At 43.6% G+C, this 26,998-nt stretch overlaps 1 protein-coding gene and 1 long non-coding RNA gene across 4 annotated transcripts in view; both read right to left on the bottom strand.

Annotated features, from left to right (window-relative positions):
• LOC105483245 (cytochrome b reductase 1) overlaps window positions 1-5,302 on the bottom strand; it is a 29,927-nt gene extending 24,625 nt beyond the window's left edge. The window contains exon 1 of one of the 2 annotated variants that reach the window (XM_011744012.2): window positions 5,018-5,302. In XM_011744012.2, the coding sequence (XP_011742314.2) occupies window positions 5,018-5,210 (193 nt within the window). In that variant the 5' untranslated portion in view covers window positions 5,211-5,302. The remainder of the gene's footprint in view (window positions 1-5,017) is intronic. The other variant, XM_071072928.1, reaches the window with a different exon arrangement.
• Window positions 5,303-7,880: 2,578 nt separating this feature from the next.
• LOC139357141 (uncharacterized) lies at window positions 7,881-26,976 on the bottom strand. Of its 2 annotated transcripts, XR_011609853.1 has the most exons (5): window positions 25,435-26,976; window positions 18,363-18,509; window positions 17,290-17,445; window positions 10,503-11,025; window positions 7,881-8,270 (listed from the first exon to the last, which is right to left on the bottom strand). It is a non-coding gene; the product is annotated as an uncharacterized lncRNA (long non-coding RNA). The 2 variants fall into 2 exon arrangements; XR_011609854.1 differs by lacking the exons at window positions 17,290-17,445; window positions 18,363-18,509 and having other exon boundaries at window positions 7,886-8,270.
• Between the last annotated feature and the right edge of the window lie 22 nt (window positions 26,977-26,998).

The raw sequence follows: 26,998 nt of genomic DNA, 5'->3' as shown, positions 1-26,998 counted from the left end.
TTGTTTTCGAAGATGATAGAAATTATACTATGTTGGAAATAAGCCAGTTAGGGGGGAAACTTGATGCAGAAAAAGGAGAGAAAACTGGGATGAAGGGAAAAGGAGGCACAGACTGTACTTAAGCAGCAACATTCTCATCAGCTAGAGGCCTTAGAATAAAGATGCATTTGCAGTGCAATAGATGTCCATTCTTCCTGGAGGTTGATAAGCCAGTGCTTTTAAACTGGCTGAACAGGAGAATCGCTAGGGAAAGACAAGCGTGTATTTACTTTAGACACTATTATTATAGTCACAAATAAGTGGCTGTAAATTGCATTTTGTTACTAACAATTCAATGATGGTACGGAAATAATCATTCATTCAACAACTACTTACTCATCTACCATGTGCCAGTTCCCAGTGTTATTCTAGGTGCTGGGGATATAGAACTGAGCACCACAGTCGTATCTAAAACATTTTTATTGGTTGCATTATTTTAAAATCTATGTGTATTTGTTTACAACAAAAAATATGTTGGGGATATTTTTTGTGGTTTTCTTCACAAAATTTCTTTAAATCATCTCTTTATGCTTTGTAAAAACCCTTGTATCGCTAAGATTGACAGGTTTTATTATCAATGGTGTCCCTGAAGCTTATTTTAGAGTAGGTATTTGGGGCACTTTCTCCATTTTCTTATTTGCTGGATTTTACCCCAAGAGCTTTTCAAGTCTATTTAAGTAATCATGGAATTTGGTCACTTTTAGATAAATTAATAGGATATCCCAACTGCTTTTTAAGAACTGCTCTTAATTTCTGTTAGTCTTTTAAATGTTACTTAAAGGTAGTTATATTCTCTCACAAAATCAACTTGAGATCATTAAACTATTTAATTTCTCTTCCTTCAGTTTATACAATAAAACGAGTTCTACACAGGAAAGGAAGGAGTATAGAATTGCCAAGGCTTCTTTTCACTAAACTTAGATACCTGAATTTTCTACCTTTCACTAAAGAACACATTCCACCTTGCTGAACCTTTAAAAGGTCAACAGCCACTTTGAGAGCGTTTGTTTCAGTCTTTTCTGTGGCCTCCTTTTCAAGGTTCATTTCTCTGATTTCCTAGTAGTATACTTATTTCATGGGCAACATTTCTTTCAGAGAAGCACAAAGCCTCTTCTAAACTCTTCCTCATTCATGTCAGTCTGTTAGCTAGATTTCCCACTAGTTTAAAATTTTATTTTAGTTTTAGATTTCCCATGATCTGCTATACTTGAATATAGAATATATACATTTTCCAAAATATACTTGGAGTGTGGGAGGTGGGGAGAGAGAAGGGGAAAGGAAGGGAGAGCGAGAGAGGGACACGGAGGATAAAATGGGACAAGGAGAGGGAGGGTTAGCGAGAAAGGGAAAGGGGAATAAAGGAGGAGAGGGATATTTGTTTTGTAAATTCTATGTTAACTTTGCTTCTTTGGAGCTTTTTCTTTTCTTTTCTTTTCTTTTTTTTTTTTTTGAGACAGAGTCTTACTCGATTGCCCAGGCTAGAGTGCAATGGCACAATCTTGGCTCACTGCAACCTCCGCCTCCCAGGTTCAAGCAATTCTCCTGCCTCAGACTCCCGAGTAGCTGGGATTACAGGCACGTGCCGCCACACCCAGCTTATTTTTGTATTTTTAGTAGAGACAGGGTTTCACTATGTTGGCCAGGCTGGTCTCGAACTCCTGACCTCAGGTGATCCACTCACCTCGGCCTCCCAAAGTGCTGAGATTACAGGCGTGAGCCACCATGCCCGGCCAGAGCTTTTTTTTTTTTTTTTTTTTGAGATGGGAGTTTCGCTCTTGTTGCCCAGGCTGGAGTGCAATGGTGAGATATCCGCTTATCGCAACCTCCGCCTCCCGAGTTCAAGTGATTCTCCTGCCTCAGCCTCACAAGTAGCTGAACTGCGCCGGCCCAGAGCTTACTTCTTAAAGGTGTTTCAAAGGACTCATACCTGTTCTTAATTTCAAATATTGTTTACTATTTGTATATTGCATTTCTAAAACATCTTATACTTAGAGTAATAACTGTACTTTAGCCTTCCTTTCCTCATCTCCAAATATTTGTGTATTACAGAAGAGAAGAACTCCATTACATCGTGTTCTTTGTTAGAGATCTGAAATCTCATAGCCTAAAATTTTCCTCCTTGCAGCAATCACACACAGTAAAAAAGTCTGCTATAACATGGCAAGTCTGTAACGTGTGGGTCCCTCACGGCCTATAAAGTTTATTTATTACTCCCCCTCCTTCCACTGGAGCCTTCCTAATACTTAGGGTGAGGAATGTGGGTGGGTGGGCCAAGATATGGAAGAACTGGGGAGAACTATGCATGTGCCTATATTTATGAAAACATTTATGCTCATGTCAATTAAATGCATTATATGATTAAAGTGATTTGCACATCCAGGCTCCAAACAGGAAACACGATGAGTAATGACGGGACAAACTCTGGACCACTGATACAAATACAGTAACTGAACCCAAAGAAAACAAGATCGGCTGGGTGCGGTGGCTCACATCTGTAATCTCAGCAGTTTGGGGGGCCAAGGCAGGTGGATCACTTGAGGTCAGGAATTCGAGACCAGCCTGGCCAACATGGTGAAACACTGTCTCTACTAAAAATATAAAAATTAGCTGGGCATGGTGGTACGCACCTGTAATCCCAGCTACTCGGGAGACTGGGGCAGGAGAATTGCTTGAACCTGGGAGGCAGAGGTAGCAGTGAGCCAAGATCGCACCACTGCACTCCAGCCTGGGCGACAGAGCAAGACTCCGTCTCAAAAGAAAAAAAAAAAAAAAAAGAAAGAAAGAAAAAAAGAAACAAGATTTTCATAAGAGCAGCAGATGAAAATTGCCAAAATTTACACATTTTTGTCCAAGAGTAAATATGAACAGATTAAGAGAAGTACAAAGTTTAGAGAAATTAAAAAACCTTTTAGGAAAACTGTATATTGGACTCTAACATGAATGAAGAGTTTCAAAACATATTTTACATGAAGGTTTTCGCTGTCTAAAAAGATTTGGCAGAAAATAAGCATATTGCCATAAAAGCAGAGAATCAAACTTTGACGATAAGGTCACTGAAAAGCCTTAAAACAGCTTTCATGGGTAAGTTACATAACTCTTCTCTGTCTCAGTTTACTCTTACATACATGTGACATAATGCACTTAGTGGACATACAGCATGCAATCACTGTTAGCCATTCTGACGGCTTCTCCTCTGTGGCAAGTCAGGCAACGAGTAATAACACTTGTTCCCTTAACCTCAATTATGAGAAGATATTCCAAGACCTCCAGAAAGTTTTTTGGTATTAGAAGCTGCTCTGAAGAGTTGGGTAGAAGAGGAGACTGGTTCTACTCTTTGAGCAAACAAGCTGTAGACAGCTCTGGGCCAAACTTAAGGGTTCCAACCATGAAGGAAAGAGTGCTTCTGACAGTTACTTTGGAACTTGAGTATGTTTTTCTCTTATAAGCGTAGTGGCAAAATAACTGAGAGTTACGCAACGAAATGCCTTAGGTGCCCAGTGGTGCTCACACCCTGATGCCGATCTCACATCAGGGAACCCTTTGAATGCTGAGGGTTAGTAACACCTTCCACTACATTCCAGAGTGGGAGAATGCTGGCCACACTTGCGAAAGCTGCAGTACAAGTTTAAAACAACCAACAAAAACAAAAACCAAAATCACTTTTCTTTAGGAATGAGGTCAGCACTATGTTGCACACTCGTTTGTGGGGAGTTGAATATTTGGTGAAGAAAAGGCAGCCTGCCCGGAGGCAAAGCTAGAGATTTCGGCCAGTGGGCATATCTTTCCAAACCCTTGCTACTACTCTCGATTATCTTCTGCGACATAACCCCAGTCCACCCCTTGCTGCCTTTCTCTAACTACTTTCTCAAGGCCATGCCTTTTGGGAAGTGGTTACAAATAAGCTGTTTGCGCCACAAGCTAGAGGTTCCTCCAGCTACACGGCAAACCGAAGGAAGCTGTCAGGACATTGTGAGAGGCACTACACAACGACAACAAACACTGCCAGCGACTGCCGAGCCCCACCCCCACGCCAGCCTCAGCCCAGAGAATGCAGGCCCTGGGCTGGCTCGCCGCGGGCCAAAGACGGACGCAGCTCGCGCCGCTGGCAGCCGGAGCACAGGCATCCCTCGGTGCAAGGCAGCCGCGGGCCCTCTCCAGGGATCTCCCACCCGGAGTGCTGGGCCAGTGCCCAATAGGAAGCCCGGCGGGGGAACTTTCGCCCTCGGCTGCCACATAAACCAGTCGGGCTCAAGACTGTCCAATGACTGGGCAGGGCGGCGAAACATTCTTTGGAGTCCTGGCAGCTTCCAGGTCTCGACTGAGCTTAACGCTCTAGGAGGAGAGGAACCTAGGGCGGATGCTTCACTCGCCCCCCTTGGGCTGCCCCTTCACCCAGGGCCGAGGATGTTACAAATAGGGGCAAATTCTCGCCCCGGCAATCTTTCCCTGGGGCCTTGCCCTCCTCGTCTGCAGGCTGGAAGCAAGTTCAGCAACAGGCTGGGGCGAAAGTGTTTCCGCGCCCCCGACTGCGCAGGCTCGGTACACAGAGGCGACTTTCCGGGGGGAGTGGGCTGCAGCGGCCCGACTGCGCGGCGCTCGGGTATCGCTCCCTGGCTCAAGTTTCTGGGTCTTGGAGGCGCCTCCAATGCGTCCCAGCCACTCGCCGCAAAGAGTTAACCAAGTGGGGCGGGCCACGCTCCGCCGCCCCCAGCAGCGCGTCTCCACCGCGCACCCCCAGCCCCGCGCTCGCTGCTATCCGCCCGAACCGCAGCTGCGTCTCGCCCCCAGAGCGGCCAGCCTCCCTCTCGCGCCGCCTTCCCACCCCGCCAAATTGGCTTCCCGCGCACTCCTCACCGCACTTCTCTGGGCCCCGCGATACTCCAATATTTCCTCAGCTGGGAGGCGCTTCACGGAGGACCCTCTGCCCCCAGTCGCTTTCCCCGCTTTCCTCCCCGCACCCCCCAGGAGGTGCCAGTACCGATGCCCTGGATGAAGACGAAGCCGGTGACCACGAGCACCGGGTGCCAGTTAAACTCGAGTGCGCTCCCGTCCCAGCCAAGCCCCTCTCGGTAGTGGAGGACCCAGACGAGGGTGAAGATCACCGACAGGAAGCCGACGAGCAGTGCTGACCCCAGCAGCGCCAGGAAGCGCCAGTAGCCCTCCATGGCCATCAGCGCCCCATACTCCGCACCGCGGGGTCCACAGTAACTTGGAGAGGCGGCGGCAGCCTTTGGGTAGTGGCCGGGCGGCGGGACCGGGGCGTCGACTTCTTGGGGCTGTCTCCGCCTGCGGGGAGGGACTTTCTGGGCTGCTGGCCCGGAATGTGGGGCCCTTGGGGGTGGGGAGCTAGCCCCAACTCAGAAACGGGCCCCACCCCCGGGATCACGCGGCCGCCGAGGGCGCTCACTGCCTGGTGGCCTCACTCTCGCCCAGCATCCAAGCTCGCAGAGGGCTTCAGTAACAGCCCTAGTTAGTTGCTCAAAGAGAGAATTCCGAGGATTTTATACCCACCACTTGCTTTTAATCCTTCCCGTATCTCGTCCTTATTTGTGGGGAGGCTGAGTAGGGCAGTGGTGCGCCCTCTTGATTAAGAGAAGAGAGGGATCCGTTGGGTAAGGTTATGTGTGTGCTTTTAACTCTAAAGAAGCCTCCTTAGCCGCAGTGCTGGAGAATTGCTGTCTCTGACATCAAAGGGTGTTAAGGAGGAACCCGTAGGGTGGTGTAAACTAAAAGTAAAATCCTAAGCCCCTCACTGACTGAATGGACCCCCTTGGCCAAGCAGACCCCAGAAAACCTTAAAGCTGAGTTTCTAGCTACAGCCAGAAGGGAAATCAGGAAGTCTATCCCCTCCCTTTTGGAATTTAGACTCAACAACTCACTAGCATTAATGTTTAAAAGAGAAATCATAAGGCGGACGGAACAGACTCTTTGTAGCAATAGGACATCAAATTATAAAAAGGACCTAAGTCACACCCTCCTACACTTAAGGAATAAACTATGGTCTAACTGCCACAAAGGTTTTCTGTTTCTCTAGAGGCACTGGTTTGAGATAAGCGATGTTAAAACTATTACAACTTAATCAGCTCACAGACGCTGACCAACTGAACCCCTGTTCCACAAGCCAGAACTACAGCATTCATTGGACAAGAAACTGATTTCAGGAACTTTTTCCTGATAGGAAGACCACCGACCATGGACTAGTTCTGGCCAGTTTACAGGATTTGCACTTGTATGCATTCACGGCCTAAAAAGACCTTTTGAAGTATAGGTTTGAAGTAATACATTTAAATGTATTTGAAGTAATACATTTAAATGTTAAGTCTCCACCCCAAAGAGAACATGTTACATGCATGTTTGTTCAATATGCATGTGTAAGGACCACCTCCATCAATATTCATAGTTCCTCCTGTAACCTGTTAAGTATGTATGTTTGGCCAAACTGTTCAGCATAAAGCTTCTACCCCAACCCCTCTGCCTTCCAAGTGCCTGTCTCTGGTCTTAGGCCAGAGGCTGTGTTTATCAGCCTATGGAATGGCCACCTTGCAGGCTATAACCTTTTAAAAGAAAGTCTCCTCCTTTTTCAAATTTATAATTTTTTGTTTTAAGTTAACAGTAAAGGCCGAGCGCAGTGGCTCACACCTGTAATCTTAGCACTTTGGGAGGCTGAGGCGGGCAGATCACTTCAATCCAGGAGTTTGAGACCAGCCTGGGCAACAAGGTGAAACCCTGTCTCTACTAAAAATACAAATGTGTGCACCTGTAGCCCCAGTTACTTGGGGACTGAGGAAGGAGGATCATTTGAGCCCAGAAGGTCGAGGCTGCAGTGAGCTAAGATTGCACGACTGCCTTCAGCTTGAATGACAAAGTGAGACTCTGTCTCAAAAAACAAACAAAAACCAGTAAACCGGGGTCCGCATGAAGTGTCTCACGGCTGTAATCCCAGGGCTTTGGGAGGTGGGGGCAAGAGAATCACTTGAGCTCAGGAGAGCTATGATCGCACCACTGCACTGCAGCCTGGTGACAGCTAGACTTTGTCTCGAAACAAAACAAAAACAGCATGGGCAGCAGTGGGCTTGGCCTTATCCTGCAATGAAACTACTTGCAGTTTGCTGTTGAGAGAGGGAAGACAGGAACCTCCTGGACCTGGACTTGCCATTTAGTGTGATAAATGGATTTTCAAAGTGCCAGGCCACCCAAACCGATTTGAACCAAAGCCCCTGTTGATGAAGTGAAGCTCGCTCCCTGCCCTATTTCCAACATCATCCTCACCCTTCTCCACTGGACAAAAATAGTATCAGCATTATCTAATGCTATCAAAGAAAAAGGGTTCTGACCGCCAGGGCCTCCAGAATGCATTTGGGAACGTTCACTTCTAGCCCTCTTCTGTAGCTTATCTCCAAGGACTAGTTTGCTGTATTGTCTTGTTGCTGTCTTGAAAGACCTTAGAATGTGCAGGAAGTATATGGAGGTGATTTTCAAAGCAGACTAAAGAAATAGGAGTGGCAGGCCATGGTAGTAGGGCAGGATTAAGGGCTCAGAGTAAGAGGCTGTAGACCTCACCTGTGTCATTATTTTTCCCTTGGTGGGGAGAGTAAGCAAATGGAAGAGAAGGACACCTTTCCCCAGCACAAGGCTTTGATCTGGTCCAGCTTAGCCCTCCCCTCTAGTCTCTTACCATAACCTGACTGGCTCTGATGTCCTTGGCTGTAAACTGCTCTGGCAGCTTCTGACCACTTCCTACCCACGCCCCTGCCTCTAAATTTCCCTGACCCCATCTCCTCTGAGAAACCTTCCCTGAGTCTGCCCCTGCCCAGACTTTTATATCCCACTGACCTCCCCATCCAGTGCCTCCTTGTGTCACCTGTCAGGATATAATATAATGATCTGCCTCTCTGGCTGTCTCCACTCTCAGACTGCCCTATTGAAGGCATTGATTCTCCAATTAGTCATTTTATTCCTCCTTGACGTGGTGGTTACTCAATAAACATGTGTTGGGAGGCTAATAAGACTGAGTGTGTTAATCAGGGTCCTGGCAGAAAACACACAGCATATTGGAATTGAGTAATTTAATAATGAACAAGACTGTTTATGAAGTTGTGGGCAGTGTGTGGCAATCCTCAGGGTTAGGCAGTGCCCCAAGTCTGAAGGGTAGAGAATTACTGGAATCCAGAGAGAAAATTGTGTGGAGGGGGAAGTCCGATAGAGGCCTTGAGTACAGGGATGCAGCCAGCCTGCAGAGACCCCATAGGGAGAAAGATGGAAGCAGATAAATATTCCAGCCTTACTCTTCTCCCCTCTGATCTTCTGCCCAGGGTCTCCCAGGGGCTAACCAGAACCTAATCAGATGCCACAGGGCAGTTCATGTAATCCATCCCAGGTCAATTTAGGGCACAGAGCAGAGGAGAGAAGAGTGAGATCCCTAGGAATACATGGAAACTATCCCTGAATCTTCCACTTTTATTTTTTCAGACCTTTTTTTTTTTGGTGGTGGTTCCTGAGTGCTGCAAACATTCCGTGTTTCATCTTACATTGATTCTTTTCGTTTGTGAACTTTAGCTTATAATTCTATAACGACATCATTGTATCTCTATCCCTCTCCCTAAAAGTATCTAGTCTTTTTCCCCAATTAATGTTTTCACCCCCTTGAAACATTACTCCTAACACCTTCACTCCACTCTTGAGTTAATTTTGCTTCATAGCAGCAGCAGATGAGAATCTCTGGGATTCCAGACCCCATTTAACAAAACGTTTCAGGAGGATGAAAACATGGCCAAATGGTACCAATGGTATTGAATCATCTTGAAGTTATATGTAAAACTGAGAGAATTTCAACTTTTAAATTATCTTTTAAGAATCTGGCCGGGCGCAGTGGCTCAAGCCTGTAATCCCAGCACTTTGGGAGGCTGAGACGGGTGGATCACGAGGTCAGGAGATCGAGACCATCCTGGCTAACATGGTGAAACCCTGTCTCTACTAAAAATACAAAAAAACTAGCCGGGCGTGGTGGCGGGCGCCTGTAGTCCCAGCTACTCGGGAGGCTGAGGCGGGAGAATGGCGTAAACCCGGGAGGCAGAGCTTGCAGTGAGCCGAGATAGCGCCACTTCACTCCAGCCTGGGTGACAGAGCGAGACTCCGTCTCAAAAAAAAAAAAAAAAAAAAGAGCCGGGCGCGGTGGCTCAAGCCTGTAATCCCAGCACTTTGGGAGGCCGAGACGGGCGGATCACGAGGTCGGGAGATCGAGACCATCCTGGCTAACACGGTGAAACCCCGTCTCTACTAAAAAAATACAAAAAACTAGCCGGGCGAGGTGGTGGGCGCCTGTAGTACCAGCTACTCAGGAGGCTGAGGCAGGAGAATGGCGTGAACCCGGGAGGCGGAGCTTGCAGTGAGCTGAGATCCGGCCACTGCACTCCAGCCTGGGCGACAGAGCGAGACTCCGTCTGGAAAAAAAAAAAAAAAGAATCTAACTTTGATATTAAACAAAACTGTCACTGAGAAGGGGAAATTTTTCAATAAATATTGTTGTGGCTTACTGTTAACCTTTTAATTAATTATTTTTCTTTTTGAGACAGGATCCCACTCTGTCACCCAGATTGGAGTGCAGTGGCATGATCTCGGCTCACTGCAACCTCCACCTCCTGGACTCATCCTCCTACCTCAGCCTCCCAAGTAGCTGGGACCACAGGCATGTGCCACCATGCCTGGCAAATTTTTGTATGTTTGGTAGAGAGGGGGTTTCATCAGGTTGCTCAGGCTGGTCTCGAACTCCTGAGCTCAGAAGATCCACCCGCCTTGGCTGCCCAAAGTGCTGGCATTATAGGCATGAGTCACCACCCCTGCCTGTGAACTTTTTTAAAACAGAGTTGTTAAATGATAGAAGTTTCCCTCTGGAGATTGTAAGCAGTTTGTCACCAAAGTATCTAATCAGACTCAATAACCTGCAGCAATGCTGTTGGGTGATTCCTGATGTAGCAGGTAGGGGACAGCATTGAAGAAGATGGCCTTTCTGAAAAACCTAGATGCTGGCTGGGCACGGTGGCTCATGCCTGTAATCCCAGCACTTTGGGAGGCCGAGGTAGGCAGATCACAAGGTCAGGAGACTGAGACCATCCTGGCTAACACAGTGAAACCCTGTCTCTACTAAAAATACAAAAAATTGGCCAGGCGTGGTGGTGGGCGCCTATAGTCCCAGCTACTTGGGAGGCAGAGGCAGGAGAATGGTGTGAACCTGGGAGGCGGAGCTTGCAGTGAGCCGAGATCCGGCCACTGCACTCCAGCCTGGGCGACAGAGCGAGACTCCATCTCAAAACAAAAAACAAAAAACAAAAAAACACCTAGAGGCTAGAAACATGTTGATGCAGAATTTTTTGTCCCTGACAGAGATGTAGAATGTAGAGTAAGGAGACATGTTGTGAGGGTTGTGGAAAGAAAACCAAAATCCCACCCATCCGGAGATGAGGTACCGGGTGCTCTAGATGCCATCTGTCTGTTGAACTTCCACAAAGTAAGTCGTAATAAGCCGCCCACGGTGGTTTGCTTTGTGGGATAAGCTGACCATTTTTCACTTCTGATTGTTGACTGTGTGTTGGTTCCTCTCTGTTTGCCCCTCCGCTCTCCACCCTTTGCCTTGGCTTGTGCTCTGGGAGGCTGACGCCTACAGACTGTGTCATCTGACACTTCTTGTCCTCTGGCTTCCAATTGGGTTTGGCTGATGGCTGGTGCTGACCGGGGATTAGAAGGCAGGAAGCCAAGTCAGCCTATTTATCCCACTGTGACTCCTTGTTGGGACATGGTTTTGCAGTGGCTGCATTCCTCTTTGCCACGGGACTTTCAGGTGTTCCCTCCTCCACAGCTGTGGCTCTCACAGGGGTCAGGTAACACCATCACCACTTGCTTCTACGCATCTATGAGTGGCACTGGCTTCCTGCTGTGCTTGTCCCTGGTCTTCACCACTCTTCGCCGAGTTCCCTTAAGGCTGTTGCACCTCTGTAAATAGTTCATTTATTAAACTCACTTCAATTAAATGATTTATGCAAACCAGCTGTTTCTTGCAAGATCAGATACGAGTGGGGAAAATATTCTGACCTAATACTCCTGTTCCCCTAGCCTTTTGTTCATGCCTTCTGAGGACATATGATGAATGGAGGAACGGACGCAGTATGAGAAAATCACAGGCAGAAGGGATGAGCTCACATGCTTTCCCATTTTTTCTTTTGTCCCTTCTGCTGGTTAAGAGATTTGGACCAGTGGCCGGGCACAGTGGCTCACGCCTGTAATCCCAGCACTTTGGGAGGCTGAGGTGGGCGGATCACAAGGTCAGGAGCTTGAGACCAGCCTGGCCAACACAGTGAAGCCCCATCTCTCCTAAAAATATAAAAGATTAGCCAGGTGGGTGCCTGTAAGTGTAGCTACTCGGGAGGCTGAGGCAGGAGAACCGCTTGAACCCAGGAGGCGGAGGTTACCGTGAGCCGATATTGTGCCATTGCACTCCAACCTGGACAACAAGAGTGAAACTCCGTCTCAAAACAAAACAAAACAAAACAAAAACAAAAACAAAAAACCAGATTTGGACCAGAAAGCTGCCCCAGATGACCAAGACAAAGGAACTCCCTGCCGGCACCATGACTCATGAGGCAAGCCAAAACTGGAAGTGCTCAGAGGCTTCTTAATGAAATAAAGCAAGGATTACTGCTTTGAAGAGAACATAGCCAAACCCATATTAATGGGAGGAATAGCTTTCTTCATGTGAGGCTGGACTATGTTGTCTAAAACAAACACCTGCATTGCTGAGGGACTTTTCCTCTGAGGGAACTGGAGAGATTAGCCTCTGCTCTCACTGTGGGGATAATGGCTGTGGAAGCAGCCTCTACCGGTTCTCCAATTCAAGAGGCTCTGGGTCCACCTGCTGCATGTGGGCAGGGCTGGGGCAGTGGAAGGTTTCATTTGTATTGGTCCGTAGTCTCTTCCTTTGGGAAGAGGCAGGAAGGAACTCTCTTACTAAGGGAACAGAGTAAGACACTGGACTGACAAGCAGACACAAGGATAAGAGAAAGGTGTCTGGGAGAATGGGGAGTGAGCAGAGCATCTTTGAGAGGCATTCAAGCAAAATGTCTAACTCAACAGAGCTTCTTTCATGCTACGTGGGGAGCATGGGAGAAGAACATGGGAAGAAGAGTAGGTTAGACCTAGGCATGACTTCTGTTCCCTCCACACTACACTGCTTTGTAAGATCTGCCTCATCCTCCATTTAATTTTTAAATACTTCTGTGAACTCCAAGTGACTGAGACAGGCCCCAGTCAATTTAGAAAGTTTATTTTGCCAAGGTTAAGTACATGTGCCCATGTCATAGCCTCAGGAGGTCCTGACGACATGTGCCCAAGGTGGTTGGGGCACAGCTTGGTTTTACACATTTTAGGGAGACATGAGACATCAATTAATATATGTAAGATATACATTGGTTCAGTCTGGAAAGGCAGGACAACTCAAAGTGGGGAGGGGCTTCCAGGTTATAGAAAGTTGCAATTTTTAAAGTTTCTGATTAGCCTTTTCAAAGGAGGCAATCAGTTATGCATTTATCTCAGTGAGCAGAGGGATGACTGGATAGAATAGGGAGGCAAGTTTGCCCTAAGCAGTTCCCAGCTGGACTTTTCCCTTTAGCTGAGTGATTTGGAGGCCCCAAGAGTTACTTTCCTTTCACACTTCAGTCAGCATCCAGTGCAAGTTTGGTTTAAGGAAAACTGGTAAGGCAGGAAGCACTCAGGAAAGACATTGGTAAGTCTTCCTAATCATCTCCCTCCCCCTCCTTTTTTTTTTTTCTCTCTTTTGAGACAGGCTCTCCCGCTATCACCTAGGCTGAAATGCAGTGGCATGATCACAGCTCACTCCAGCCTCAAACTCCTGGGCTCAAGCAATCCTCCCACCTCAGCCTCTCGAGTAACTGGGAGTACAGGTGTGTGCCACCACACTCAGCTAATTTTTAAAATTTTTTATAGAGACAGAGTTTCCCTATATTGCCCAGGCTGATCTTGAACTCCTGGACTCAAGGGATCCTCCTGCATCAGCCTCCCAAAGCGCTGAGAGTATAGGTGTGAGTCACCACACCTCTTCCTAATCATCTTGCATCTTCCTAATCATGTGGCAAGAAAAAATTAAAAGGACCCTATCCTGGTCCTTTCTCTCCAGCCTAGGCATTAGTAGGTGGAGTGTGCTCTAGGTAGAGTCTGGTCTTTATCCAGGCAAAAGAGAATTAGGATTAAATCCTTGATTCCCCAATTCTCATCTACCACCTTTACCCCACATGTTAGCAGAAAATACCCAGGTGGGGAAGAAAAGAATGGTGCTTGGTCACATCTAGGTTCTATTTATTTTAGAGCCCATGCTCATGCAAATTTATAAACCCTAGGCTAAAACATAAGCTCCTTCAAGGATTTTCAGCTCTTCAAAAACAGATTTGGTGTGTCTTACTTGCTGCTGTTCTTCCATCCTATTGTCTAAAAATGTACCTGGAAATTGTTTTGAGCAGATATAGTACAACACAGAGACATAAAATGATCGCCGTGAAGGAAGGAGGTTTTTTATGTTCACAGTCCCCTAGAAACGGGAGGCAAGGCATGGCAGGCAGGGCCACACAGGGAAGGACCAAAGCCAGATGAGCAGGCAGAAAGTGCAGAAGCCTTTGTTGTGGTTTTTGAAAAGAGGAAAAGGGAAAGCGAAGTAAGCAAGCAGAACAACCTTATGATTGGACAGTTTGAATAATTTCAGCAGCCCTGTAGCGATCTGATAAAAGGAGGTAGGTTGGGCTTGGAACCCTAATTGGTTGGTTTGCATATCAAAGATGTGCTGGCAGGCAAATTGTTATCTCTAGGAATTAGTTAACTCTGGAGGGGTGGTTCCCCAGGTCCACAAGGCTCCACATGCCAGAGATCTAAGAATACAGACAAATAATATAGCCTAGAACAGTTGTCAACAGAGAAGAGGCCATTAAAAACAATTCGTGCACTGACTGGCTGACAGACTAACGAGAAGTTTAGACGGCCTAAGACAGAGAATTAGCAAGGAAAGAAATGCCCTGGCACATTTTTTTTAAAACCAAATTTTATAAGACATCGAACTGTTTGGATGGCACATTTTAGTATGTAAGAACTGGGTTATACTATTATTGTAGAGTAGCCAGAAACATTGTTTTACCTTTGGAGTTTTTTTTTGTTTTTTTGGGTTTTTTTTTGAGACGGAGTCTCACTCTGTTGCCCAGACTGGAGTGCAGTGGCACGATCTTGGTTCACTGCAACCTCCACCTCCTGAGTTCAAGCAATTCTCCTGCCTCAGCCTCCCAAGTAGCTGGGACTACAGGTGCGTGCCACCACATTCGGCTAATTTTTTTGTATTTTTAGTAGAGACAGGTTTCACCATGTTAGCCAGGATGGTCTTGATCTCCTGACCTCATGATCCGCCCACTTCAGCCTCCCAAAGTGCTGGGATTACAGGCCTGAGCCACCACGCCTGGCCCTGAAGAATTTTATTGGATGCTTTCTTGTTTGGCTTTGTAATAACAGGAATAAATGTTCTAATTATAATCTCTATCACATGCGTTTTTTTAAAGGACGTTCACTGGCAGTGTCTCAGAATTTTGGCTCAAAGGTCTGAGGGCCTTATTGAAGTATGGAGGAATCATGCATGTACAAAAAGAACTCTGAATGTAGACCAGAGAGGCCCTCTTAATAGGTCAAGTGTTTGGCTAGATAAATTTTGCCTACAAACTTTATCTTACATTTCAGTGGATCTTAGGAAGGCTTGACTACATTTCTGTTAGCAGATAAAGCTTTTTTAAAAAGCGAAATCAAATGGTATAAGTCAACCTTTTACTTTTGTCGCAAAATAATTTAGCTTGACTTCTGTCATTTGTATGTTGCTAAAGCCAATGCTAAATCTCTGAGATTCTAGTCAACAGGAAGCAGTTTGGAATAAGGGAATAGACATTGTTCTAGGCCTTCAATCTGCTACTAGTTTACTTTGTCATCAAACAATTCACAGGGGTCAAAAACTGGGCTGCAGTTTGCTAATCCATGACAGGACACTTTGGGACTAGATTAGTGTTCTTAACCTGGTATATGTGGACAGAACATGGATGAGGGGAAATTGCATCTTTATTTTCAGTAACTCCTAGCTGAAATTTAGCAATTTCTTTATTATGAATGCAGCAAACCCTACTAGTATTCATAGGACCTGTGACCTTGTCACCAATAGAAATCACTGATAATTTCATGTTGCGTCAGAATTTTTGCAGTTATCTCAATTTATCAATTATAATCAGCACTTCTTCAAAGTAACCCATTACTTTGTAGGGAGGGAGGAGGGAGCCTCAGAGGGAGGCTCCCCTGCTGAGCCTCTCTGGCTATAATTCCTGTCACTGCTGTACAGCCTGTTCCTCGGCTACTGTTACCCGCTCAGCTCTGGGTTTTTCATTCAGACTCTTCCTATTGCAACTTCATCATCTGCTTCCTCTTCCCTAAGGCAGGAGCAAAAACACCTGTTCCACAGGAAATGACCTGTTTACTCTGTCCTGACAAACTCTGGGAGAGACAGGCTGAGCTGAACACAGCTGCAGACCTTCATCCTCTGAAACCAAAGCAGATCACCAGCTCATCTTTCTTGCCCTTTAGGTTTCCTGAGCAGCAGTTAGACTGAGTCCTTTGTGGCCCCAAACTCAAGGGGATACAGATTAAGTTCTCAAAGCCCCTCTAATTAGTGAAGGGAAGGGGAAGATACCCTCTGTCCCTTCCCACTGGGAGGGGGAGTGCAAAGTCACTGCACAGCTCTGCCCAAAGAAAACCTCACAAAGTAGTCCATCTCTGTTTTGCCATCTTTCTATATCTTCCGTTGAGTTTGAGAGCCGCATCATATATTCTAGGCCATCCACTTGGAAATTCCCACTTGGTATTCTGGCATGCATGGTGGTCTTGACCATTTATTATGTTATGGTGCAGTATTAGTTTTCCATTGCTGCTGCAACAAATGACCACACGGCAGCTTAGCTAACACAAATGTATTATCTTACAGTTGTGGGGCATGTAAGTCTGACATGGGTCTCACTGGGCCAAAATCAAGGGCTCACAGGGCTGCTGAGCTCCTCTTTGAAGCTCCTAGGGGAGAATTCATTTATCTGCCTTTCCAATTTCTATAGGCCACTGACATTCTTTAGATCATGGCCCCTTCCTCCACTTCAAAGCAAGCAATACCTGCATCTCTCTGACCCTTCCTTCCATTGTCACATCTCTTTCTCTGACCCTCTTCTCCTGCCCTCTTCCACTTTTATCCACTCTTAAATATTCCACCTAGATACTTCAAAATAATCTCTACTTTAAAGTCAGCTGATTATCAACCTTAATAATTCTATCTGTAACTTTAATTCTCCTCTACTGTGTAAGCTAACATATTCACAAGTTCTGGGATTAGGAAGTGGCCATCTTTGGGATGCTGTTAGTCTGTTTGCCATAGCAACTCAATAGCATTTCGTATTTACACAACCAGGTACAATAATAATGTATTGTGAACATATGTTCATGGGCTTAAACATCCTTTTATGTCCTTTATAATATATTTTAATTTCAATTTATTTTTGAGACAGAGTCTCACTCTGTCGCCCAGGCTTGAGTGCTGTGGCACAATCTCAGATCACTGCAACCTCCGCCTCCCAGGTTCAAAAGATTCTCAAGCCTCAGCCTGCTAAGTAGCTGGAATTACAGGTGTGTGCCAGCATACCCAGCCAATTTTATATTTTTGGTAAAAATGGGGCTTTCACCATGTTGGTCAGAATGGTCTTGAACTCCTGGTCTCAAGTGATCCACCCACCTTGGCCTCCCAAAATTGGGGATTAAGGGCGTGAGCCACGACACCCAGCCCTCTTTGTAATATATTATAATGTGTGGATGTTTCATATATTTTTAACCATTTCTGTATTGTTGGAAGTTAGGTTATATCCTATTCTTTATTATTACAGGTAATACTGCAATAAAAATCTCTGTAGTTAATTTGTGACAAACATTACACAATGACTTTGTATGGTGTCAAGTAAACTGGACTTTACATTTCCCAGACCCCGCCTCCCTGCATGCTTCTGAGCTAATGAGAACCATGAAAAGACTGCATGAGATTTGGATGGTGGAATAGTAGCAGCAATCATGCTTAGGCTTGGAAGATTGGTGCAGAGTCAGGCACCATTGCAGCTCATGTATATTGTCATGCTGGCCCACCTTGTTAAAGGAGCCAGCAACCAGGCCAGTAGCAATTCCAGCTCTATCTCCATGGGGTAGCATCTGGGCCCAACAGATCCAGCTTTCAACTTCTCCAGATTTTGGCCCTGGTACATGTGCAGCTCCATGGTGGAATGCATTAGATCATCTCAAAGTCTTCCACGTCATTGAAGTTGGATGTTTGGAAGCAATGAGAGGCAGATGCAAATTTCAGTTTTGGTTTATCAGTGTTAGCTCATCCTGTGAATCCCCATTTGTCCTTGCTCACTCCCACTTCACATGCATCTTCCCTTTCTAACTACAGGCCCTGCTGACTTCAGGTTCAGTACCACACAAAGGACCACAGTCATACAAAGACAATGCAACCAGCTCCTATACTGACTTAATGTGTAAGGTCTGTCCTCTACACAAATCCCTCTGGATCACTCACAGTGGTTCTGCTTCTCTGATCAAACCTTAATTGACATTCATAATTATTTCATTTGGATAAATTCCTAGACATGCAAAAGCTGAGTAAAGATAGTTCAATTTTATATTACCTTAAATATTTATTTTTTGTTCATTTTTTTGTATTTAGTAAAATCTTTTTTTAAGAAAAATTCCAGTTTATTTCTATTCTATCCAGAAGAATTAAAAGAAGGTATTTTTGCCCACTTGTGCCAGAACTTTAATGGCATAGTAGTACACCACTGAACCACAGTGCCCATGGCAATAGCAAGAATCCAGAGGAGGTGAAATTCAAGGTGACACCTTCTGAATCACTCCTTGATGACACCCCGAGCTGACAAAACCTATAAGATTCTGTTTTCTGTTAAAGACAGAAATATTTCCTTTTGGGTCCATCTTCTTATTCTGGAGTCCTACCTCTGAATCTTTGACTATTGGTAGGCTTTCTCTGTTCCAACTGTATATATTTCCTATTTAGACAACTATTTATTTATCATTCCTGCATTCCCAATCTATGCTTGGTCTATTTGTTAGGACATACCATCTACATAAATAGCATCATCTAGGGTTGTGCAGTGCATGATCTGAACAACCATATGTGGGAGCCTGGATCAGCTTTATGATACCTCGGGTTGCATTTTCCTGTTATTGAGTTGGTTTTTCTAACTGTTGTTTATGGCCATAGCTTTTGGATACCATGTTCTGACTGCTGGGCTGGACATCCACTCATGGCCATCATTAGCTGGGTCTGTCCCTTCAGGGTCTTCTGCAACCTGGTAGGTCAATTAATTATGAAATCAGAAACTATAGAAAGCAGCGCAACCCAGATCATAGCCATTAACCAAACCAAGTCCAGGTCTAGCCATGTTACAAGCTATGACAAACCCAGCTTCTAGAAATTCCTCCAAGTCCACCTGCCCGTCTCGTAGGTAATACATTTACATTTGAGGTGTGTCAAGATGGTTACTTAGCTCTAAAGTACTAAAACGGTGTTAGTAACCTCCTGGCTTTCCTCCTGTAACATCATAAAGGCTTTCTTTACTATTTAATCAAATATAACTTAATCAGTGCCTCAAGCAAAGAAAGTATAAGAATATATTCTGCTAGTAAAATACACATAAGCTATTAGGTCCTTGAAGACGTCAAGTAACGTGAGCATTAACTTGCTTTACTCTGAAGATATTCTGCATTAGATACCCTGGTGTTCTAAACTGGAAAACTTGGAAGACATGAACATCCTTTTTCTTTATTTGCTTCCAAAACCTTACAACTATAATCTTAAAGCAAGAAATGGACTTCAGTTCAATGAGTAATGTACTAAGTTAATGATAATTTATATCCTTATCATTTAGATTTATTTGTTTATGAATGCTTAAGAGGCAGGGCTAGTTTTCTATCATAAAAATATCATGGGAAGGTGCTATTAACTTCTGTGTCCAAAGGAAGAAAGACAAAAGAATCTGTTACTCATTTTAGCATCATACCTTCAATTCCATGACATCTAATCTGTTATGAGACTACAGACTTGCATGCACAATTGCATCATTTATTGAACTACTTTCAAATAAATGATTCACAAATTTATTGACTAGATTAAAAGTTTGACAGTAATAAATCTTTGTAAAGATTGGTTCTTGATAGGGAAAGAAAAACAAGATATTCTTCCACATGTAAAGAATAGCATTTGAGACACTTGAAGCTCATGAAGCAATGAACTTGCTTCATGGTCCAGCATTTGATCAATTTTGCTTAGTATTCCAAGAGTACTTGGAAAGTTTTACTTTTTCCTTCAAATCTCATAAAATCTCCTTCTTAATGAGTTCAGTGAAATATCCAAATTGTAACACTGCATTGATTCTTTGTCAAAAAGTAATGTGGTATATTTCTTTTAAATTACATAAAGCAACTATTCCATGTAAATTTCAGCATGTATAAACAATATAAAATGATAAATTGATACAACCTCTATGAGGGAAATATGACCCAGTAATTTTATTTCTAGGAATTTATAATACAGATATACTCACACAGGTGTGAAATGACACTGCAACATTGCTTGTGATAGCAATGGAATCTACAGATCAATAATTGGGAAACTGGCTAAATAGATTCCATACAACAGATGGCTATGCAGGCTCATAAAATGAAGAAGCTCTATATGTAATGATCTGGAGCACTATGCAAAATATATTATTAGGGACTTTCAAATATCCTATAAAGGCTGACTAGGTTTGCTGACGCACCCTTCCGCTATGGAATAATTAGACCTTGGATAGACTCATTTCTCTGAGATATTGTTAGTCTCTTAAGAGTTAGGGGAGGTCTCTAAAGAAACTTCCCCTCCAAAAGAGAAAACAAACCCAGAGTTGTCCTGAGAAAAATGCTGATAGTAGTAGCACTGCTATTAAAATACTAAGGTTTTGGCCAACACATGGTTGGGAAGGATGAATTGAGCCAAGACGCTGACGTGATCCTGAAATGGTAGTAGGTTGGTGCAAAAGAAATTGTGGTTTTGGCCAAGTACAGTGGTTCACGCCTGTAATCCCAGCACTTTGGGAGGCTGAGGCAGGTGGATCAGCTGAGGTCAGGAGACCAGCCTGGCCAACATGGTGAAACTCCATCTCTACTAAAAATACAAAAATTAACCAGGCATGGTGGCATGCACCTGTAATCCCAGTCACTTGGGAGGCTGAGGCAGGAGAATCGCTTGAAACTGGGAGGTGGAGGTTGCTGTGAGCCAAGATTGTGCCATTGAACTCCAGCCTGGGTGACAAAAGCAAGACTACATCTCAAAAAATAAAAAATAAAAAATAAAAAAATTGTGGTTTTTGCCATTAAAAGTAATTGCAAAAACTGCAATTACTTTTGCACCAACTTAGCATCTTTGGCTACAAACAGAAACAGGAACAAATCCTCTCTGGAAGAGAGCTTTCCACTTTGGAGCTATAGGATCCACAGATTCAGATCGAGCTTGCAATCAAAGATGATCAAGTTCATGAGAAGAAAAAGCAAGCCACCATTAGTGAGAATCTGCATAAACAATAAACAAAATATAAAACAGCTATAAATGAAATGTTTAAGGAAAGTTTTTTAAAAACACAAAAATCAGTTCCAGGGATATGAAAGACCTAGCTAAGAAAAGCAAAATAATGCTCCTAGAAAAGAATGTATAATAATATCTAAAAACAATGCAGTCTTTTGAGGAATAGATGTTCTTAATTTTAATGTGGTTGAATTTATCAGTCTTTTATTTTATGGTTGTTATAGTTTGGATCTTTTTTCATAAATTCTTTACTATTCTAAGGCCATGACCTGCAACAAAGCAAATAACCACATAACTCATTCCCCAGGTCAAAAAATAGATTATCATTGCACCCTACAAGCTACATGCATATGGCTTCCTGATAATAATTCTCTCTCTCCTCCAAGATATAACCACTATCCTGACTTCTATTATACTAGTTATCCTGCTCTACTTTATAAATTTACTCTCTCTGTATGCATATCTAAGGAAAAGAGCTTATTTTATTCTCTTCTTGAACTTTTTAATTCCCTCATACCATACAAAACTTACTTTGTGATAGATTATGAACTTAAATATAAAAGCTAAAACCATAAAACTTTTAGAGAAAATTGAGTATCTTCATATTCAGAGATAGGTAAAACATCCTTAGATAAGACACAGAAAGCAATAGCCATATAAGAAAATGTTGATAAACTTCATCAAAATTAAAAACTTTGGCTCACCAAAAGGCACCACTGAAAATAAATATAGCTCTGGATGTGGTGGCTCATGCCTGTAATTCCAGCAGTTTGGGAGGCCAAGGCAAGGCAGATGGATTGCTTGAGCTCAGGTGTTTGAGACTGGCCTGGCCAACATGGTGAAACCCCCGTCTCTACAAAAAAATTAAAACTAGCTGAGCATGGTGGCTCACGCTCGTAGTCCCAGCTACTTGGGAGGCAGAAGCAGGAGTATCACTTAAGCCTAGGAGGCAGAGGTTGCAGTGAGCCGACATCATGCCATTGTACTCCAGTCTGCGCAACAGGGCGAGACTCTGTCTTAAAAATAATAAAATAAAATAATAAATAAATCAATAAAAAGAAACATAGCAAACCACAGACTGTGAAAGAATATTTCCAAAATGTATACCTGAGGGCAGTTTAACATAAGAAAATCAATCAATGTTGTACACCACATTAATACAATGAAGAAAAAAAAGCATATGATCATTTCAATTGATGAAGAAAAAACATTTGACAAAATCCAACACCCATTCATGATAAGGAACACTCAGAGAACTAGGATTAAAAAGAGAACTTCCTCAACATGATAAAGGGTATTTATGACACTTCCCTCCAACATATACAAAGCCCTCAGTTAACATCACATGCACTGGGGAAAGACTGAAAGTTTTCCCTTTAAGATCAAGAAAAAGATTGGGATGCTTGCTTTCATTGCTGTGGTTCGACACTGTACTGGAAATTCCAGTGAGAGTAATCAGGCAAGAAAAAGAAAAGGCATCCAAATTAGAAAAGAAGAAATAAAACTATCTTTATTCGCAGATGACATGATCCTATGTATAGAAAATCCCAAAGAATACACACATGCACACAAAATACCACCGCCACAACTAACAAGAAAACCACTAGAGCTAATAAATTCAGCAAATTTGTGGAGTACAAAATCAACACGCAAAAGTCAGTAGCCTTTCCTTTTTTTTTTTTTTTTTTTTTGAGACGGAGTCTTGCTCTATTGCCCAGGCTGGAGTGCAGTGGCCAGATCCCAGCTCACTGCAAGCTCCGCCTCCTGGGTTCACGCCATTCTCCTGCCTTAGCCTCCCGAGTAGCTGGGACTATAGGCGCCCGCCACCTCGCCTGTCTAGTTTTTTTTTGTATTTTTTAAGTAGAGACGGGGTTTCACCGTGTTAGCCAGGATGGTCTCGATCTCCTGACCTCGTGATCCGCCTGTCTCGGCCTCCCAAAGTGCTGGGATTACAGGCTTGAGCCACTGCGCCCGGCCTTTTCTTTTTTTTGAGACGGAGTCTCACTCTGTCACCCAGGCTGGAGTGCAATGGCACAACCTTGGCTCACTGCAACATCTGCCTCCTGGGTTCGAGGAATTCTCCTGCCTCAGCCTCCACAGTAGCTGGGATTATAGGCACCTGCCACCACATCCAGCTAATTGTTTGTAGTTTTAGTAGAGATAGGGTTTCACCATTTTGGTCAGGCTGGCCTCGAACTCCTGACCTCAGGTGATCCACCTGCCTCAGTCTCCCAAAGTGCTGAGATTACAGGTGTGAGCCACCGCGCCTGGCCAGCAGTGTTTCTATACATCAGCAATGAGCAAATTCAAAAGAAAATCAAGAAAACAATTCCATTTACAATAATGTCCAAAAGAGTAAAATACCTAGGAATAGATTTATCCAAGGAGGTTGTTCTGCAGTGGGCAGGTCTATGCAAATCTGCCCCAGAGTCTGAGGAAGCTGAAAGGGTGAAGAAAGAGATTGACAAATCCAATTTCTTGGAAAGAAACATTTAATAGGAACTTAAGAACAGAAGTCATGTCTGTCTTGGGTGGTGGTGAGACAAGATGGTGGATCCCTGCAACATTACCCCTCAGACCCAGGGCTTATCTACCACAGGGAAAGAGTGACTCAGAAGGGATGTGTAGGACGAATGAAGTACAATAACATCAAGGTCGTTTGACCTAAGGTCAGAACTCCTGACTAGCCTGGTGAAACCCCGTATCTACTAAAAATACAGAAATTAGCCGGATGTGGTGGCGGGTGCCTATAATCCCAGCTACTCAAGAGACTGAGACAAGAGAATCACTTGAACTTGGGAGGTAGAAGTTGCAGTGAGCCAAGATTATGCCATTGCGCTTCGGCCTGGGCCACAGAGCGAGACTTCATCTCAAAAAAAAAAAAAAAAAAAGATTAAAAAAAATAAATAAAAAGGTGGGGGGTTCATTAGGGTGCGTAATGGGTAATGCGACTGATGTCTGTATAAGAAGAGGAGATTAGGACACAGACACACACATAGAGGGAAGATCATGTGAGGACACAGGGAGGATACTGTTATCTACAAGCCAAAGAAAGAGGCCTCAGAAAATACAACCCAATTGACATCTTTTTCTCCCCTCATTAGTCCATTGGGAGAAGACTAATTGACATCTTGATCTTCAGCTTTTAGCCTCCAGAAGTGTGAGATTATAAATTTCTGTCTTTTAAGTTTTGTAGTCTGTGGTACTTTGTTATGGCATTCCTAGCAAACTAGTACTGTGTTAGTCCATTATTTTGTTGCTATAAAGGAATACCTAAGGTTGGGTAATTCATAAATAAAAGTTTATTTGGCTCACAATTCTTCAGGCTGAACAGGCATGTCACCAGCATGAGTGACAGACTAGTTGTGAATTTGTGAAAGACTCGTTTCCCTTCGTAGAATTTTTTTCCCTAAGCAGAACGAGACAATGGGAGAGTTCAGTTTGCCTTTTTGGCCCAGCTCCCAGCCTCACAGATCACCCTAAAACTCAGACGAGAAACTAGCCTTGTATTTGGGTTTTTTCAGTTTCTTACAGGTCACAACAGCCCTGTGTGACTGTCAAAAGTTCTACTGGTTCTTCTGCTACTAGCGTCTTTCTGCCTGGGGGTCAGGCCCACAGGTGAAGAAAACAAAGACAATTGTTAGTTCATCTAGAGAGGGTTCTTACCCTTCTAGAATTTTAGTTCATCTATTCCTCCTTCTTCCACAACTCTGATATCTTTAAAAATATAATTTTGCAATTTATTCATTTTATTTTCTAATTGTTGCAGCAAAACATTAGACTACTTCAAATTAATATAAACTGCTTATAAGTTAAAATCTTCATTAAACAAAATAATAGCAAACTAAATCTAAGAAAACATAAAATGATACATCACAACAAAGTTGGGTTTATTTCATGAATACATGATTTTTTTTTTTTTTTTTTTGAGACAGAGTCTTGCTCTGTCACCAGGCTGGTTGGTGGCAGTGGCATGATCTCGGCTCACTGCAACCTCTTCCTCCCAGGTTCGAGTGATTCTCCTGCCTCAGCCTCCCAAGTAGCTGGGACTACAGGTGTGCACAATCGTGCCCAGCTAATTTTTTTGTATTTTTAGTAGAGACAGGGTTTCACCATGTTGGTCAGGCTGGTCTCGAACTGCTGACCTTGTGAGTTGCCCGCCTCAGCCTCCTAAAGTGCTGGGATTACAGGCGTGAGCCCCCGCACCTTGCCGATTGTTTTAACATACAAATAATCAATGTAACTTACTACATTGACAGAAAAGGGAGAAAAATTATGATTATCTTAATAGATGTAAAAACGTAAAATTCTACATACAGTCATGAAAAAAACCTCAGCAAACTAGGATAGAAGGAAACTGCTTTAATTTGTTAAAGGGAACCTATTTTTTAATACTACAGAAAACATTGTACTTAATGGTTGAAATTGTTTACTCTAAATAATTAGAGTACTAATTATATTGGAGGTCCCAACCAGTACAACAACAACAACTACAAAATGGAATTAAGGATAGAGGAAGTAATAACATTCAATTATTTGCATTCCTAGTTAAGCATCAAATGATTAAAAAATGAAATTTAAGTGAGATTCCCTTTACCATAGCATCAAAATGTATCAAATACTTAGTAACAACTCTAAAGAAAGGTATGTAATACCTCTGTCAGGCCTCTGAGCCCAAGCTAAAGCTGAGCCCCTGTGACCTGCATGTGTACATCCAGATGGCCCGAAGCAACTGAAGAATCACAAAAGATGACATTCCACCATTGTGATCTGTTCCTGCCCCACCCTAACTGATCAATTGACTTTGTGACAATACACCCTCCCTGCCCTTGCAATAATGTACTTGGTGATAATCCCCTGTCCCTGTGAATGTACTTTGTATGATACACCCTCCCCATCCTTGAGAAGGCACTTTGTAATATCCTCCCCCGGCCTTAAGAAGGTACTTTGTAATATTCTCCCTGCCCTTGAGAAGGTACTTTGTGAGATCCACTCACTGCCAGCAAAAAATTGCTCCTAACTCCACCGCCTATCCCAAACCTATAAGAACTAATGATAATCCCACCACTCTTTGCTGACTCTCTTTTCAGACTCAGCCTGCCTGCACCCAGATGAAATAAACAGTCTTGTTGCTCACACAAAGCCTGTTGGTGGACTCTCTTCACACGATGCATGCGATAACCTCTATACAGAAAACCTAAAAAAAATTTTAAAGAAATGGAAAATGACCTAAATAAATAGAGGCATGTGCTTTGTTGATGTATTGAAAGACCTAAAATAGTAAAGACGTCATTTCTAGTTAAGTTTGTCAATAGTCAATGAAGTTCCAATCAAAATTGCAGTGAGTTAATTTTTGTGGAATTGACAAGTAGATTCTAAAATGTGTATTTGTTTGGGTCAAGAATAGTCATGACACTCCTGAGAAAGAAGAATGTGCAAGGACATACTCTACTAGATATTAAGACATGTTATAAATCTACACTAATTGAGACAGCGTGATACTGGTACAAATATGGACAAATAAACCAATAGAGCAGAGTCCATATGTAGAGAACTGACTTATGACAAAGGTGGTATAGATGATGCTGGATTAATAAACTTCTTCTTTTTTTTCTTTTTTTTGAAACAGCATCTCACTATGTTGCCCAGGCTGGTCTTGAACTCCTGGGCTCAAACGATCCTCCCACCCTGGCCTCCCAAAGTGCTGCAATTACAGACATGAGTCACCACACCTAGCCTAATGGAAGTTTTTTATGAAGGCAAGGAAGAGTTAGCCCCCATTTCACATTATAGATAAAAACAATTCTAGGTAGATTGTAGCTCTACATGTAAAAGATAAGGATCAGGAAGAGAGATAATATGGTTTGGGTGTTTGTCCCCTCCAAATCTCATGGTGAAATGTGATTCCCAATGTTGGAGGTGGAGCCTGGTGAAAGGCCATTAGATCATGGGGGCCCATTCCTTGTAAATGCTTTTGAACCATCCCCTTGGTGATAAGTGAGTTCTTGCTCAGTTAATTCACACAAGATCTGATTGTTTAAAAGCATGTGGCACCTTGACCAGGCACAGTGGCTCACACCTGTAATTCCAGCACTTTGGGAGGCTGAGGCGGGTGGATCACGAGGTCAGATTGAGACCATCCTGGCTAACACAGTGAAACCCCGTCTCTACTAAAAATACAAAAATTAGCTGGGCTAGGTGGCGGGTGCCTGTAGTCCC

The sequence above is a fragment of the Macaca nemestrina genome, chromosome 11 (genome assembly GCF_043159975.1).
Source record: "Macaca nemestrina isolate mMacNem1 chromosome 11, mMacNem.hap1, whole genome shotgun sequence".
Lineage (NCBI taxonomy): Eukaryota > Metazoa > Chordata > Mammalia > Primates > Cercopithecidae > Macaca > Macaca nemestrina.
The sequence above is the reverse complement of the archived record's forward strand: the minus strand, read 5'-3'. Positions and strand labels throughout refer to the sequence as shown.